The sequence below is a fragment of the Brachyistius frenatus genome, unplaced genomic scaffold, assembly GCF_029030835.1.
Source record: "Brachyistius frenatus isolate BFR_SWC_R1_liver_20210118 unplaced genomic scaffold, ASM2903083v1 Contig_219, whole genome shotgun sequence".
NCBI classification, from domain to species: Eukaryota; Metazoa; Chordata; class Actinopteri; family Embiotocidae; genus Brachyistius; species Brachyistius frenatus.
In genome coordinates this window covers 190,001-207,056 of record NW_027210818.1, presented here as the reverse complement: position 1 = coordinate 207,056, position 17,056 = coordinate 190,001, and the positions used below count along the sequence as shown (strand labels likewise).

Sequence of the window (17,056 nt, the reverse complement as noted above, 5' to 3'; positions counted from 1 at the left end):
TAACTGCGTGCCAGTACGAGGCTGTGAAGGTGTTTTTGTTTGTGTGATCACTGCTGATGAAGGTTGCGACAGACCAGAGTCATTTTTCCAGTTAAATATCTTTGATCTGCGATCACTTTCCTTTAAGCTGTTGTTGTGTTGAGTGTCAGAAGTGAGCGTCTCAAGGTATCGACCACAAACATCCTCCTGCAGATATGATCTGTAGAGTTTCATTAACGTGCCGTCGTCCAGCGTCTGAAGAATATTTCTCCGACCTCGCTGTACTTCCACAATTTTCTCCTCTCCTTGAGAAATTCTTAAAAGTCCTCCTCCCTGCTCCTAACAGGTTTTCTCACTAGGAGCTCTCTGAAGGATTACGATGTTTAATAAATACCTTTTATCTTTACAAGGATCGACTCTTAACTTCCAGGGCATATTTTTAGAAAACGTCACCTTTCTAAGAATTTTCTTACAGTTTTAGTTTCAAAACTTTTATAACTTTTAGTCTGAGGAATCTTTGTGAATATGACCCCTGAACTCCGAACACTTTGAGAAACCCCTCCCCGTAGTTTGAGAAGCTACTATATGACTTGTTTTCAGTTGCTTTTCCGCTCTACAAGATAAAACATATCAGAACCGAACCCAAATCCACTGATCTAGAACTGGTCGTGGTCTTAGTATTAATGAGTAGCGATGTGTCGTTGGAGCTGCAGACATCTTCACTCAGATCTGCAGCCAGACGTTATAAGTAGACTTCATGGTGGAGAAATACTCTAATAGGCTCAGGTCAGGACACAGCTCATAATTCAAACACTATTTATGTCTCATACCGAATTTACTTGGAAGCACAAGTAGGCATGGCAGCTGCCACCTCTGCTGTGGCCTGCTGCCGCGCCTCATATAGGCTCCTGAAATCCTCATTTTCATTGACCACATTTCCACATTCCTGATATGAGCAGGAAGTTCAGAGGTTTCGGTCTCTGCTGGTCCTCCATGTATTGTAAAAAAAAAAAAAAAAAATGTTTCTCTGTAACAGATCTCTGAGCAAACAAAAGAGCCATAATAATTAGATTAGAAAATAAAATTATATAGTGCAGCAGTGCATGGTGGTTTGGTGACATCATAAAGATGCTTGTTCTTCCTGTAAACTGTAAATCTGACACCCAGTTTGACTGTTATCAGACTATAGAATAGATGCTTATCATCTCACATCTGTTCCAAATCACAGACTGTTTATAAAAGAGTTCGTAGCTTCCGGTTCAGAAAAATGAGCCAGATGCAGAAGTGCCTTAAACTGCAATACCACCAAGTGCCACTAGAGGTCGGCTCCAAAAAGCCTCCGGCTCCATAGACTCCCATTCAACTAGTCTCATAAAATTCTAAATTTTCTGTATGTCATCCGCTAAATTCACTCATCCTGATTAGTTTTCTGGAGGTCCATCTTAAAATAATCCCTCATTCATTAGAAAATAAGCTTCAAAAAGCCACGTTTTGGGGGCGTGTCTGTTTGATTGACAGGCCTGTGGTGCAGTCAGGTTACAGCTATTAGTGGGCGGGACATAGAATTATGTTCTTTGCTGCATATTGTCCTGCCTGAGCGCAGCTGTATTTTTTAGCAGGTGATGCGTGTGAAGAGTCTGCAGTGATTTTCTCTGGACGTGTCTCAGTCACGATGGGTTCGGCAGGTCGGCACCAGTTATCTGTCCCTGGTCTGTTCCTGTCCTGTTTGGTGGACAGGTCCAAACCAGACGGTGATATATGGCTGCAGTGTTGAACTGGATCAGCAGCTCTTCATGCGGTTTCCTGAGCCGTAGCAGGAGGAACATCCTCTGCTGGGCCTTTTCTGATGAGTGTCGGTGCTGTTCTCCCACTTTGTGTCTGGGAGGTTGTAGATCCCAGAAACCTGAAGACTTCCACAGTCAACAGCGCTGTCGAGTGTGTGTGTGTGGACGCGTTTCCACTGATATAGACTCTCTAATGTGCCAGATCTCATTGCCCGAGGCGGCTGGTCACACGAGATTAACGTGGTTAAAGCTTCATGCGTTCATGGTTTAAGGCCGTAGTTCTGTAAAAGGCACATATTGAAAGATCGGTCTCAGGATTTTAAGAATTGATATCAGATTATAACAGTGAAGATCGATTTGAGTCTGAAATGGCCCAATTATGTATGTAGATATATATGTGTGTGTGTGTGTGTGTATATACAAATACAATAATTTTGTATGATTAATAGTTGTAAAAATGTGAAAATGAATGATCTTAATGGATGATTTTTCCACGTGACAGCCCACATTAAGCCAGATGAACTCCAGACGTTCAGAGCTGACAGCACCGATTGAGTTTTCATCAAAGCGAGCAGCACTTGATTTTAAACAGAAACCGGAAATATTCTTCCTCACTCGTTCACTCAACTTCCTCATGTAGACTCTGATCTACCCACCGAAGTGAGCGGACCTCGTGTGTTGTTGTACTGGTGGCAGAGTCACGGGTGCTTCACAGTTAGAAAGCCACATCACCACCATCACTGTGTGCAGCTCAGTCCACCACCAGAGTGTCTGAATGATGGCGCCCTCCAAGTCCCTCATCTTCCTCCTCTCCACAGGCCAGAGGGAGCTGACCTGTGTTTGGAGGGGGAACGTTGGGTGTCAACACAAACAACCCACCCGATGGCACGTCTGACGCTGAGAGACTTTACACATCTGTGAGGGCCGTGTGAAGTGTGTCAGAGTGTTTACAGCAGCAGTGACAGTCACACCTGCACACCTGTGGTGATGGGCGGCTCACTGAAGGCAGGTGACATGTCAGTCAGGGTTTGTAGATTTAGTGTTAAATCCAGGTGTGGTTTTTTTATCGTGGAGATGAAAGTGTGAAGCTTTTAAGTTGTTGTGCAGCAGTATGATGAGCTGATACTTGTTCTCAAACACATCCTGCATCAGGCTGAGATATGTGGAAGAAACTGAGCGACAACAAGAAAATGATTCTGCTGCCAAGAGTGTACTTAACTTTTTCCAGATAATAATAACACATCCGTTGATATTGTTGTTGTATAAATGATTGAAACTAATGAAGCTAATTTTCCTTGTGGTTTGGCTCAGCTTTATCTGTAGCAGGGATTGGCATTTTAATAACAAGTACAATTCTAAATTTGAATAGAACTATTCAATTATTAGGTCATTATTAAGTATTGAGTAAACTCGGTTCAACAAATACCGTCCAACTTCTAAAGCTGTCGCCTCGGACAGCGGAGACGGTTCTCTTTAGTTTCATCTTTGCTCGTGCTGCACTTCGTCTGGTCATTGATTATTGATCAGCGGCTTCACCGTCTGCTCGCTGTTTCATCTTCGCTCATGTTTTGAAGGAGTTCCACTTTTTGACGGCTGTAGTCGTGTTTCTTCTGTTGGCACGATGACATCTAAATATCCCAGTTTTCCCTGCGAAGCTCCGGAGACTGGCAGCAACGTGCTCTTCGTCTCCTCGTGTTGTTGATGGTGAGAAGTCTGCAGGGATTTTGTGTTTCCTGACTCTGGATGTCTTGGACGGCGGTATGTGATGCTGAGGGGGACAGATGTGCATGTTTGTTGCGAGTGTGCCAACAATCTTGACATGTGACACCTTTTAAAACGGTCAGCCGGCCGCAGCCTGGACGCTCCTGCACGCAGAGTATAACATGAAGACGAGAGTTTTATGTGAACAAAACACTGAATATATGTTTTACAGTCTGTCACATCTGTCACTGGACGGACTGAATATTATAGATGACTTGTTCATTAAACATATGTTTAAATCATTTAATAACACTTTACAGTAAGGTGATAATAACATTAGTTAATGCAGGAAAATGCAATAATAATAATTAATAGTGAACTAATGTGTGTAGGGAGCGTTCATTAAAATGTTAATGAAAACTAAGGTAGTTATTTATACAATATTTGAAGATGTTATTAACATTAGTGTATACAGAATCAAGCATTAACTAACAGTTGATTAATAAGATAATGAGCATTACATGATTAATAACAAACATGTCTTGTTAACATTAATGACCGGTTCACATTTTTAATAATGTTACTAACGAATATCTTTATTGATAAAAAATGTTTGCAGTTGAGTTGAATGTTCATCCTCCAACGGGTGACTTGTGTTTGGTGAAGGTTGAGATCAGTGGACTCACTCCGTGGTCCGCATGTGCAGGTTCGATTGTTTCTTCATCTTCAGGTAGACAATAAAGCCCAACTGATAAATGATTCTGCATGTTAGATAAGCGATCATAATGATCATAGTCACAATGAACCCTTTGTTGATGCTCTTAGTGACTCACAGTTTGAGTGCAGCTGGACATGTTGGACATCATCCTGTCTCATTTCCTGCCATCTGTCTACAGTCAGCTGTCCAATAAAAGCATAAGATGTCCAGAAATTCACAAAAGGGGAAAAAAGAGATGTTGCTCTGATGCTTTGCCTCCACTTTTAAGATTGTTTAATTAGCCTATCACTATATTATCTGAAACCCCTGTTCATGAGCCCCAAAGCTTCAAATCATGTTGTTTTTTTCTGGACAAATAGAAAAAACACCCCCAAAGCTCCCTCTCACGCTGAATTTCATTTGATAATACACATCCGATCTTTTTTCTCATCTTCCGAGGTGAAGCAAAAAAAAATCCTTCATCCATGAAAGAAACAGGACAGCTCACATAAACAAATCCCAGTGTCTCTACATGCTATTTCCTGCATCTTAACAGCCCCCCTCCCCACCTCCCCACCTCCCTGTCTGTCCCCATGTGCACCGTCAGCTGCTGAAGGCTTTGACCCCGGAGGAGAACACCCGCTGCCAGCACGGCATCTTCTTCCAGGACGGCCAGCGGCGCGTCGACTATGTGCTCACCTACCCGGTGAAGAAGCCGGGTGCGACCCGCTCCAGCCGGCAGTCGGTCCACCTGCTCACTGAAAACGCTGTGGCCCGCAGTCTGCGCCGCAACCCCCACAGCCGAGGAGAGTACCTCCGGCATCAGAAGGCGCAGAGCGCTAAAGACTCGCCTTCCCAGCAGGCATCGAAGGTGGCGGACGTGGAGCTGGGCGTTCCGGGAGAAACCTTCAACGGCCAGGAGGATCACAAGGCCTTCAGGAGGGAGGAGTTCGAAGGGAAGCTGAGAGACATGGGCTTAGACCTGGAGAAAGATGAAGACGTGAGTTTACATATTTATCTATTCATTTTTCCAGAAACACTCTCAACTCCACCAAATACTGTGCTGCTGATTAGAGTCTGTAACCTCCCAGACACGAATCTGTGGAAAAGACATTCGGGTGACACAATGTTTATCTGATGTCCTCTAGAAAACAGGATATTGAATGATAATTATGCACCACATTTTGGTGTGGGTGCAAGTATATAAAAGTATAGCCAACCCAAGTAAGTATCGCAGCAAAGCGTGAAATAGACACGCCAGTCCACTACAGCAAAACATGAGATAGACACGTCGTGTCCTGTCCAGGCTGAAAGTTACAGGTTTTGTACATGTGAAAGTTACACCCACGTAAATGTCATGTGATGTGGGTTCATGTGATCAAGGTCCTGCAACAGAGATTGTGAGACCTCTTACAAAGATCATTTTGTGGTAGTCACAGACTGCAATGCGGGATGATGAGGTTCAAATCCCGGAGGTGACTGTTTTTCTTAAGTTGTTCTTTGTTTCCATGTTCTTTCTCCTAACCCCAACCATGTCTTTATTTTTTCCTAACCACAACCATGTGCTTATTTAGTAGCCCCAACCACGTGTTCTTGCTAAAAAGTTAAATTTTCCTGTAAATCACATGGTTCTAAGCATGCAGTAGGTTTTATTTTCTTCCACTACAGGGAAACGTGTAACCTTCACGCCTAAACAGTGCAAAGCGTGGTTATCCCACCGGGTTGGTTAGCACAATGGGTCAAAGATGTTGTCACCAACGGGTGTAGTGGCTCTAAAAATGGGGAAACGATGTTAAAAAGTAAGACTGAAACCAGCGAGCCATTTGGCTTCGTCTATCTGCGAAACCAATAAAATACGTAATTTTATGCCAGGACTGAAGTGTGCTTCAGCTTTCATGTTTTAGAGCTTGTTAAAGCCACCAGAAAGGCGATTACTTTATAATAATAATAATAATAATAATAATAATAATAATTCCTTGCATTACAATAGGGCCTTCGCACCACTCGGTGCTCGGGCCCTAAATATGCTTAAGATTTAGGAAATTAAAGGAGATACGGAGAAAAGTGAAGCTAGAAAATAGAAAAAGCAGATAAAGTGATGAAACTGTGGTGTTACAGATGTGTTAGATGAGTTAATCATCAAACGTCACCGTGCTCAGTGCACAGCTGCAGTACAGCAGCTTCAACGTTGAGGCTTATTATTGTACACTTCGCACAAAGGATATGTCTTTTCCTGTTTATCTTTCATACTGATTATGATAACTGATGATGATGCAGAGTACTAATGTACTGTGTACATTGAGGTTAGAGATGAAAAACTTGGTAAATGGAACCAAAACATAGGGATGTACCACCTCCCCTAAAGAATGCAAAAAATAAATGGACGTGTAGGTTCATTGTAAAAAAAAAATCCATCTTCTGCTTGTTTTTAAAAAAAAAACTTCTGGTGCACTCTTAGAAAAAGGTAAATGAGGAAGGATCCAATAAATACAACCGGCCATCAAACCTTGAGACACCCGTGAAAACCGCAAAATCTTCAATCAAATCTTTTTGCAAACTTTGACAGCATATCTAAATGATTTTCTACTTTAACTGCTCCACATTTTAACTGGCAGACAAGTCCATGAACTTTCTAAATTCTGTATGGTATTAAACAAAATAATTCTAAAGCTTGACTCAAAGCTTGTTTTGTTTTAGCCACTTCAATCTCCTTTCATGGACATCTCAACTGAACTCCTATAGCATAAATAAAACTCAACACAGAACAGTTTTGTTAAATTCTTTGGTGTTTTAATTCTGAAGACAATTTACTAAAACCTTGTTGTCATATCTGTCAAAAACTGAGCTGAAACTGCTTTTATACAGATTTCATTCCATTTTTAACCAGAGAAAGAAGCACAACAGTGAAGCTGATCAGGTTTAGTCTGATTATTTGTAAAACTGATCCTAATTCCCTTGATAAGGATTTATAATCCTGGTTTACCTGGTTTATGGCACTCTCCTAAAAAGCCGTTCTGAAGCTGCAGTGTTAAACAGGCATCAGGGATTCCTTTGTTACACAGTACCAGTGAGGGAAAAAGATTTGGACCTTGAGAATCTTATATCACATTTTTGTATCTCGTCTGTTGTGTTGAACTGTATATGCAGCGCTTTGTGTATGCAGCTTGTTTGAATTCATGCTGTTGTCAACTCGTGTGTGATCGTCATAGTTACAATTCAGACTTCTTCATATTTTGCACTTTTTATAGGGTTGTGCATTTGATTTTTAATCAATAAAATTGGCTCTTTTTTTTCTCCAAAAATCTCCAGTCAGTAACTGATAATGACATATTTATAATATCATATTTACAAATCATTTACAAAAATGTTCGGACCCTTAATTGATCTTAATTCAGGTCCAGTCAGGTTTTAGACTCGATTATTAAAGCCAACAGGATGTTTACCGACCTGCATTTGTCGGTTTGTTGTTAAAAAGAAAGAAAGAGGAGGAATTGTAGAACTGAGTGGGCGCCATCAACAAGAGTGTGAAGCTAGCTGCCCTCAACTGTATTGACCCTGCCTGGTGCGAACCAGTCTGTCCACCTCCATAGGGAATCATTTACAGTCGTTCCATCCTACTGGCCGTAGACCTCGGGTTCATTTCAACCAATCGGCATGCGCCGAACCCGGCCGACACTCTGCCACCGCTGCAACTACCCACCGGGTCCACCAAAGCTTTATTTTCTGAGCACAGCGTATTTTTAAAGTTGTTTTTAATGAACGCCAGCAGCTTGATGAGGTGGTGAGCGTTTATTCTTTCCGGTCACCGAGAGTTCACCGAGAGTTCACAGAGTTGCGCTTGTCACCGTCACTAGCCGTCCGATCACAGTGAAGGAGAGGCGGGATAAATGCGGTTAGCCACCTCCCCTGACCGCTGATTGGTCCAACTTTCAGAGTGTCTGTTTAAACGCTAATACGAGCCGAGTTATCGAACTGTATTCAAAGAGAAGAAAACTGAATCTGTGAGCGACCGCCGGTGCAGTCAGGCTAATGTTGACCAGGGCAGCGAAGTGAATAATAACGCAACCACTTTCTTGAATTTGGTTTCATCTGATAGACGTCTACCGCGTGTTTTGTCCCAAATTTTGTGGCGTCCATTATTGTGTATTTAAATGTTATCAAAGAAATGTTTGACAATAGAAGATGTAGCAGAAATATCCAGTAGTTTTAAAACATCAAACATCTTTAATACGAACATTTTACACGAGATTTGTCTTAAATGTATGTCGTTTTCACAGAAATCCTTCATCTTTCTGACAGGTCCGGGCTTTGTTTCTACTTAACTACAAGTTAGCAGACATCCGCCTCTGAATGTTTTCAACAATTTAAGAGGCAGCTAATGTCTGTAAAACTATTTGCAGGGCTGCAATTTAGATGTATCTGAGTATCAGTCGCGTAAAAGTGTAAACTGATATCCTGCCGAGGTATGAGATGTCCTACTGCCAGTATATAAATAGAAAATAAGCCTCTCCACAAGCAGTGACATGGAATGGCGGGCTTGAGGTTGCCAGTACTACATACTGTAGGCCTTGATTCATGTTTTCCTAAAATTGGCCACTAGTGCAAAGATTCACAGATTACCAGCCGTGTAATTGGTCCGCTATTTTTCTCGTATTCTGCTGATCACCAGACGTAGAGCAAACTAGGCTGAACCAATTGTGGTGAAAACGACAAGATGAGGACGACAGTCACCAGGTCCAGATGAACCGGACTGCGTTTTCCTGAAAGAGATTGCACACACAAACGCAAGTCTGAACTTTTGACACAGTCTCATCTGGGCGAAACCAGCGACGTTTGCGAGTCTAATTCCAAGTTTTTTTTCCAAAGGGCATCCCATAATCGCCCCTCTGGAAACCAACGTTAAACCGTCTCCACAAAACCTGAAATTTGACCTTTACAGAAACAAGCTCGTGCAAACCTGCTTCCAACTTTTTAAAATCCCGTCAGTGCTGTCCAGCAGAACCTCCAATCCACGCCTTCTTTTGTTCACGTCTCAGCCCAGCAGCCGCGTCCCGTCGACAACTTGTTCAAAAAGCTGCAGTCAGGCTGTTAAACCAAAACCAACCACACATCACTCACATCCCTTCACTGGCTTCCCATCCATGAGCCGCTTCAAAACACACCTTGAAACATCTTTTCTGACCCTTCCTTTCAAAGGGGCTGTGAATAATTTATTATTGTGTATATTGTTATGTAAAGGCTACATGTTGTTTATTTATGTGTTGATCCTGTGCACTTTGTAATTTAGGATTAAAAGGCATTTTAGAAATAAAAATGTACTTATTTAATGACGAAAGATGTCGGCACACACCAGGCATATCTGGGCACAATGTGGAAGACAGACTGAATATGTGTAATCAGCAGGTGTCCTCTGATCCCAACCGGTCGAGGCAGATGCTCCGCCCACCTCTGAGCCCGGTTCTGTCCGAGGTTTCTTCCTGTTAAAAGGAAGTTTTTCCCTCCTAGTTTACATGGGAAATGTTGAATTGTTGGGTTTCTTTGTATAATGTTGTAAAGTACTGTTGTAACGACTTTACTGTGTTAAGTGAAATTAAATAACCTGGTGCCATATAAATAATAATTTAATAACAATTCAAAACTGGTGAATTCACAACATTCCAAATATTAATATCCATCACTGAAGGTGAAGGTAAATCAATTAATTATCAGTCAGTCATATCTCTGATGTCAAGCAAGTGTTTCATTCCCAGTAATTTGACTGGATGGATGGATGGATGGATGGATGGATGGATGGATGGATGGATGGATGGATGGATGGATGGATGGATGATGGATGGATGGATGGATGGATGGATGGATGGATGGATGGATGGATGGATGGATGGATGATGGATGGATGGATGGATGGATGGATGGATGGATGGATGGATGGATGGATGGATGGATGGATGGATGGATGGATGGATGGATGGATGGATGGATGGATGGATGGATGGATGGATGGATGGATGGATGGATGGATGGATGGATGGATGGATGATGGATGGATGGATGGATGATGGATGGATGGATGGATAGATGATGGATGGATGGATGGATGGATGGATGGATGGATGGATGGATGGATGGATGGATGGATGGATGGATGGATGATGGATGGATGGATGGATGGATGGATGGATGGATGGATGGATGGATGGATGGATGGATGGATGGATGGATGGATGGATGGATGGATAGATGATGGATGGATGGATGGATGGATGGATGGATGGATGGATGGATGGATGGATGGATGGATGGATAGATGATGGATGGATGGATGGATGGATGGATGGATGGATGGATGGATGGATGGATGGATGGATAGATGATGGATGGATGATGGATGGATGGATGATGGATGGATAGATGATGGATGGATGGATGGATGGATGGATGGATGGATGGATGGATGGATGGATGGATGGATGGATGGATGATGGATGGTTGGTGTGGTGGAAATAATGATAAATACTTAAAAGACAACGAGCTTGAGATACTTTTGATTTCTCACAAGGAAATACATTAAAGTATTTATCACAAGATAAGATACAGAAAATTAGAAATAGAGCGTACAAATCATCGAACATGAGCCAAAAGAGTACAAACGAGTCACAGGATACTATTCAGCTGGATAGTTTGGACAGAGTTTCTTCACCCGCGGAGGATCAAGAAGGTCTAACTCCTCCTTGGTGAGAGAGTAGCCCTTAAATACACTCCCCCCCAACGCTGAGCACAGCGTGTACGTCAAACATTCTGTACATATGACCGTAGACTTTAGTTAAGATAAGATATTACGACTGCTCCAGGGAAGCAGACACTGCTGAACTTAAACACGGATTCGATAACATAAAAGTAACGTCTGGATTGAATATACATGTCTTCCCTCCAAGAACGCCCTGCTGATACAAGAACATAGGGTCAGCTAGGATGTGTGTGTGTGTGTGTGTGTGCGTGTGTGTGTGTGTGTGTGTGTGTGTGTGTGTGTGTGTGTGTGTGTGTGTGTGTGTGTGTGTGTGTGTGTGTGTGTGTGTGTGTGTGTGTGTGTGTGTGTGTGTGTGTGTGTGTGTTAGCCGGATGGTAACACGAGCACTCTGCTCTCTGGCTCGGCGCTGCTCATTTGAGAGGCTGCTGATTGATCGCCGTGTCCGATCTGCCGTCTTCAGCTTTAGACGGATCGCAGTGTTGTAATAAATGCAGACCGGCGTTTCTGCTTTCAGCACACTGAAGGTTGTTTTTGATTTGAGAGTCTTCACACACATCTGGCCGTTGTGTTTACACAGATTTAAACACACAAAAACGACTGTAGGCTGCTGCAGAATAATGAAACAAACCTTTCATGTTTTATTCTGTGAATGTGTTTCTGCACAAACGCTGCTGCAGTGATGGGATGTATTTACAACGTGTAGTAAGAGTAGAATTAAGACTGCTGATGACCCCCCACCCACACCCCCTCCCCGCCCCAAGCCTCCCACATGACGCTGCCCTCTGTCAGTGAAACATTATTAAATCATGTGGCTGTGACAAGTCTGGCATGAAAGACAGAGAAATGGTGAAACATAGAAGAACATGACGTTGAACTCTGGAACTTTTTCCAGTCGTGCTCCAGATCGCTGAGTTAGTCCTCTTTAGTCTACATGTGCAGGTGACCTTGGAAGTCATTTTTAAGATATTTGACATGCAGCTTTCTATTTACAACCCCGTTTCTAAAAATGTTGGGACGCTGCGTAAAATATAAATAAACAGGACAGTTTTCCACTTCGCCTCAGTCCAGCTGAAATGATCTCGGGCCAAGAGAAGGTGGCAGCGTTTCTGGATCATGTTTATATTTGTTTTCTTCTTTTCATGGTAGAGTTTTAACTTGCATTTGTGGATTCAGCGATGAACTGTGTTCCCAGACGATGGTTATCGAAAGTGGCCCGAAGATCACCACCATCCAACATTGGTTTCCAGCCTTGTCCCTTGTGTTCAGAGATTTCTCCAGATTCTCGGAATCTTTTAATGATATTATGATTTTGCAAATCATTGCATTCTGTTTTTATTTACATTTTACACAGCGTCCCAACTTTGTTGGAAACAGATTTGTATTTTTAAGTTTCTGTTTGTCTGTTGCACATTGAATATGAAACAAAAACACACGTCAGCTGTATGCAGCTGTTGTATGATCGAAACAACTGCTGCACGTTGTAACTGTTTTTGTATGTTGTGTGTTTCTCAGGCCAAGATTCCCGGGATGGGCTTTTTAAAGATTCATGCTCCCTGGAGCGTTCTCTGTCGAGAGGCTGAATTCATGAAGCTAAAGATGCCCACCAAGAAAGTACGTTTTACTGTCCCCTTTACCTCTGCGCACTTCTCTTTTAACATTATTATTCAAGCTACACAACTTTGTTACACTTGTGTGTATGTTGTTTGTGAAAAGTGTGTGTCCTCTGTTCAGCCATGTTCTTCTGTTTCTTTCACATCTAATACTTCGACACATTTTGCTTGACAAACATCGTTTAAACATGAAACTGTGCAGCTCACTTAGCAGATGATCTGTAGGGTGGTTCACGAGAGTTATTAAAGTTAGTTCAAACTTTCAAATACAAGAGCTTTAACATGTACTGTTCTGGAGTTCAAAAGAGCTCAATTAGAGCTATGTTGTTACTTTTGAAGTACATATAATAAAAGCCCATTTAAAAAAAAGTCACCCCTGTGCCAACTTTTTTGAAACGTGTTGGTGGCATTCAAATTCAAAATGAGCACATATTTTTCATTTCCTGAGATTGAGAAACACCCAGTATGTCTACACACTGGAAATCATCAGTTTCCCTGTTTAAAGAAAACCTTTGACTGAAACCTCACCTTAACATCTGAACATCACACGCATGAGATTGCATGCAGGTTGTTTTTTCTATCATTGAATCCGTCACCTCCAACAAGCTTTTCTTCAGTGAGAAATGACCTTTGGGCCAAGAATGCACATTTTACTTTCCCTGTAATAACACTGGGTTGATCTTTACTCCACAACTATAAATAACTATAATGTTTGGAAAAGGCATGCACACAGTTAAATTGACAGTATTTGAACGGCTAATGAATATAAATGCTTTATATTTTGAATTTTGGTCTTTTGTTGAAGTCAAACTGGGTGGAGTATTTTTAAACATGTATTTTGTGTTCTTAAAGTTCAGCTTATTTAAAGTAGCATTGATTGAGGTGTGTGTGTGTGTATCTAGGTGTATGAAGTCAAGCAGTCGAGCAGCGTCCTGGAGAAGATCAGCTCTCTGGTTTGTAAAGTTCTGGAGCCGCTCCATCCTCACGTTGAGGAACACCGACCCAGGAACATCAAACACCTGTCGCACACCTTCTCCAGGGAAAAACAGCATCTGTACGTACACCTTTCACACCAGAGGGAAAAGAGTGTTTGTCTTGAATGGTCCTACATATAAAACTGAATGACTTACTGCTTGTTTGTTGTCTCCCTGGCCTGATGGTTGTCAGGGAGACGGTGGTGTAGACAGATTCAGGTGGGATCATCAGTCCTCACCAGATGCGGTGCATTTCTGCACAAAACTTTACCGATTCAGTGTCCGAGAGTCGAGCTTTGAAATGTTTTAGACATTTGAATTTGAGATGAACACATGACTGTGAGACAAAAGTCAACCCAGGATCACACTCAAGAAAAATGTTGTCGCCATGCTGTACCTGATGCCATTGAGCCACCCCGTATTGCCATCAAATGTCCTGTGTACTGGGTCTCAGAACCTCTGCTGCGGGACCTTGGTCACATGACATTTACGTGCGTGTAAGTTTCACACTTACAAAACGTATAACTTTCACACCGAGACAGCCCAGAGTGTGGCTGTCTCACGTTTCACTGTAGTGGATGGGCGTGTCTATTTCACGCTTTGCCGTGATACTGGGTTGAGAGCCTGGCTTCACAGTGGACAAAGGGGAGATCGTGGACTGTTCAATTTATAGAAATACAATTAGTTTATACTGCACAAAGGTGAGGATTATTAACGGAAAATGTATTTTAATAATAAACTTTACAGCTTATAAAAATGTTGGGTTTGAAACACAGCAGGAAATCTTTATGTTTTATTGACTGAATCTTAAGAGTAATATAAAATAAAAGTCTGACCGGAAGGACCTTGAATTAATAAGGTAATACAAAATGATACTAATGATAAGAATGAAACTAAGCAACAGAGTGGTGAGCATGACTGTGTCGGGCTGATTAAATCAATGCTGTCTAAATGGTGAATTTAAAAAGACCACACAGACATAAAGGGAGTGAAGTGTTTGCATGAAGTGGAGGAAATAAGAATAAAAACTTGGTTCTCTGTGATTGAAGTGAGTAAAGAATTCAGACTAATACTGATGCAGCATTTTGTCTGTAATGATGGGGAATGTTTCTGTTGTCACAACAGGTCTCTCACTTCACTTCTACTGAATCCTTAATCAAGGTCCAGAAAAAAAATCATGGATCTTTTTTAAATTCAAATATGAACCACTGTAGGCTTCATAGATGTATAATGTATAAATGTGTATATAATGTATAAACAAATGCATTAGCAAGTCAAACACCCAGTATATTTTTTAAAGGTTCAATGGAGCGTAGTCTCTCTAAACCTTTTACTTTTTGTAATAATGTAAAATCTATACGATATATGAACAGACTGTCTGCAGTTTTAAACAATATTCATAATTTCTGGTTGTCTGGTTGAGAGGTGAAAAAAATAAAACTAAACAAACAACATTGGGACATCAGAAATGTCTCCTTCCTGCAGGGCTGTTTAGAGACGTTGTTTGTTGACTGTGCTGTAAACTGCAGTGAGAGGACATAAAAACAAACACTAATGAGTGTGTGTGTGTGTGTGTGTGTGTGTGTGTTAACAGGTTTGACCTCTCAGACAAAGATTACTTCTTTGACAGCAAAACCAGGAGTTCAATAGTAAGTCCAAGTGTGTGTGTGTGGTCCGCCAACACCAACATGTCTAAATACGTCTGTGGCTTTCAGTGAACTCAGTGTTCTGACACTGTTTTATAAAGAGGCAAAATAAAAGTAAATCAAGTCACAATTATTAAGAAGTTAATAGATGACAAATGAATCATTGTATTTGTGTAATTCATATTGAGTGCATCACTCAGACATTTATAGTGTGGCTGGAAGTCTGTGAACCACAGAGACATCAACAAAACCCAGCAGGAGTCCGGAGTAAATCAATGAATCCATTATTTGACTAAACATTTCCAGTTTCCTTGATGAGATCCATCTTGCAGATGGAAACATGCATGAAAAAGAGATCTCATATCTTCAGAATTTCCTGAGTATCTATAAATAGACTGGGGACTCCCTGGAAGTCGATGCCCAGTCAGGATGACTCATATGTTAACATGATGAAGGGTGGGACCATCATCCGTTCTGTTTTCATGTGACATGAAAAACACCTGAAGTCATTAATCACATTTCAGTCAGCCAGCGAGCTGTCAGAAGGGATATTAGAGTATTTTGAACTAACTGTGACTTTGGTTGATAATTGTTTTTTGTATATTAGCACTTCTCCATAGCTATATTACAGAATTCATTACTTAAAAAACTGCACTTGAATATTTTCTACGTGGATTATTAGCAGCATTGTGAAATAAGTGAAGTTTTTTTTTTTTCAGGTATTTGAAATACTAAAAAGAACAAAATGCAAGGCCAAGTACAGCATGGGTAAGTCTCTCACTATATTGTTGTAAAGTTGTGTTGTAAGGACTTTACTGTGTTAAGTGCCATAAAACAACCTGTGTTGTGATTTGGATCTATATAAATAAAATTGAATTGAACTTAAAAATCACACTGTGCTCGTTAATCGTTATCCAAGTCTAATATCTGCTCATATTTTGAATTAACAGATGGTTTGATTCCTTTTTATTTTCCATGTACAAAATGAAACATTTAAATTGACAAAGTTTGAACAGTGGTACTTGGAAACTCTGGTTTGGTAGATATTGGTGCATGGTCTGAAAAGTGTGGGAACCTTCTGAGGATCCGTGCTGGTGTTGGATGGAGTTACGGTGCTCTCTGGTGGAACAGCGCCGCACTTTATTACCACTCGTAGAGAACTTTCTTTGGGATTTCCATTCATTCAGTTTCTTGTTACTCAGTTAGGATAAAAACAAATACTGATTTATCTTCAATGAGCTAAAATCAGCTGATAACATTGCAACCAATGTATCTGTCAAGCTCCAGTAAAAAAACTAAACCATAGCCCACTTAAAAGCAACAGAATTCAGAGATCTACAGGCCTCAATGACATGGCTGTGATCACCATACCATGAGAAATATACTATAAAGATGGGAAATCCACATTAACACCTGCATCTATGTTTTCTCTGCAGGTATCACCAGTCTCCTCTGTAGTGGTGTATACACAGCAGCATACCCTGTTCATGACGTAAGTAGTACCAGCCATCTGATCGTTTGTTTGGAACCTGTTGCAATTGTTGTAATCAATACATTTTTGAGGAATCACTATTTATCCACCTGTCATGATGACCTGTAAATCCTCTAAGCCTTCAGTCACAATGGACAATAACTAACTTTTGTTTTTCCTCTTTCCTTTTTCAGGGAGATATTAATGAGGAGAGTGCAGAGCCCAATGACAGAAAGGTAGGAAGGTGACTTCTAAACGTATGCAAGTCTTCAGATCAGTGGTCATATTTTGTATTTGTACAGTTTTAAACACATTCACATTTAGAAAACACACTGACCTATACTGTCCGACTACAAAATAATCCGTCACTGCTTCTGTGTCCTGCATTTGTAGCTTCTGTAGTCTCTATTCCCCAACATAAGAGTTACAGCCATATTACATAGTCA

At 41.2% G+C, this 17,056-nt stretch overlaps 1 protein-coding gene across 3 annotated transcripts in view; it reads left to right on the top strand.

Moving 5' to 3' along the window:
* Positions 1–17,056, top strand: part of LOC138633398 (anoctamin-1-like) — a 45,420-nt gene that overhangs the window by 3,975 nt on the left and 24,389 nt on the right. For 2 of the 3 annotated variants that reach the window (XM_069719604.1, XM_069719603.1), the window contains exons 2-8: positions 4,769–5,161; positions 12,422–12,520; positions 13,422–13,573; positions 15,088–15,142; positions 15,859–15,907; positions 16,576–16,631; positions 16,805–16,846. In XM_069719604.1, the coding sequence (XP_069575705.1) occupies positions 4,769–5,161; positions 12,422–12,520; positions 13,422–13,573; positions 15,088–15,142; positions 15,859–15,907; positions 16,576–16,631; positions 16,805–16,846 (846 nt within the window). The remainder of the gene's footprint in view (positions 1–4,768; positions 5,162–12,421; positions 12,521–13,421; positions 13,574–15,087; positions 15,143–15,858; positions 15,908–16,575; positions 16,632–16,804; positions 16,847–17,056) is intronic. The other variant, XM_069719605.1, reaches the window with a different exon arrangement.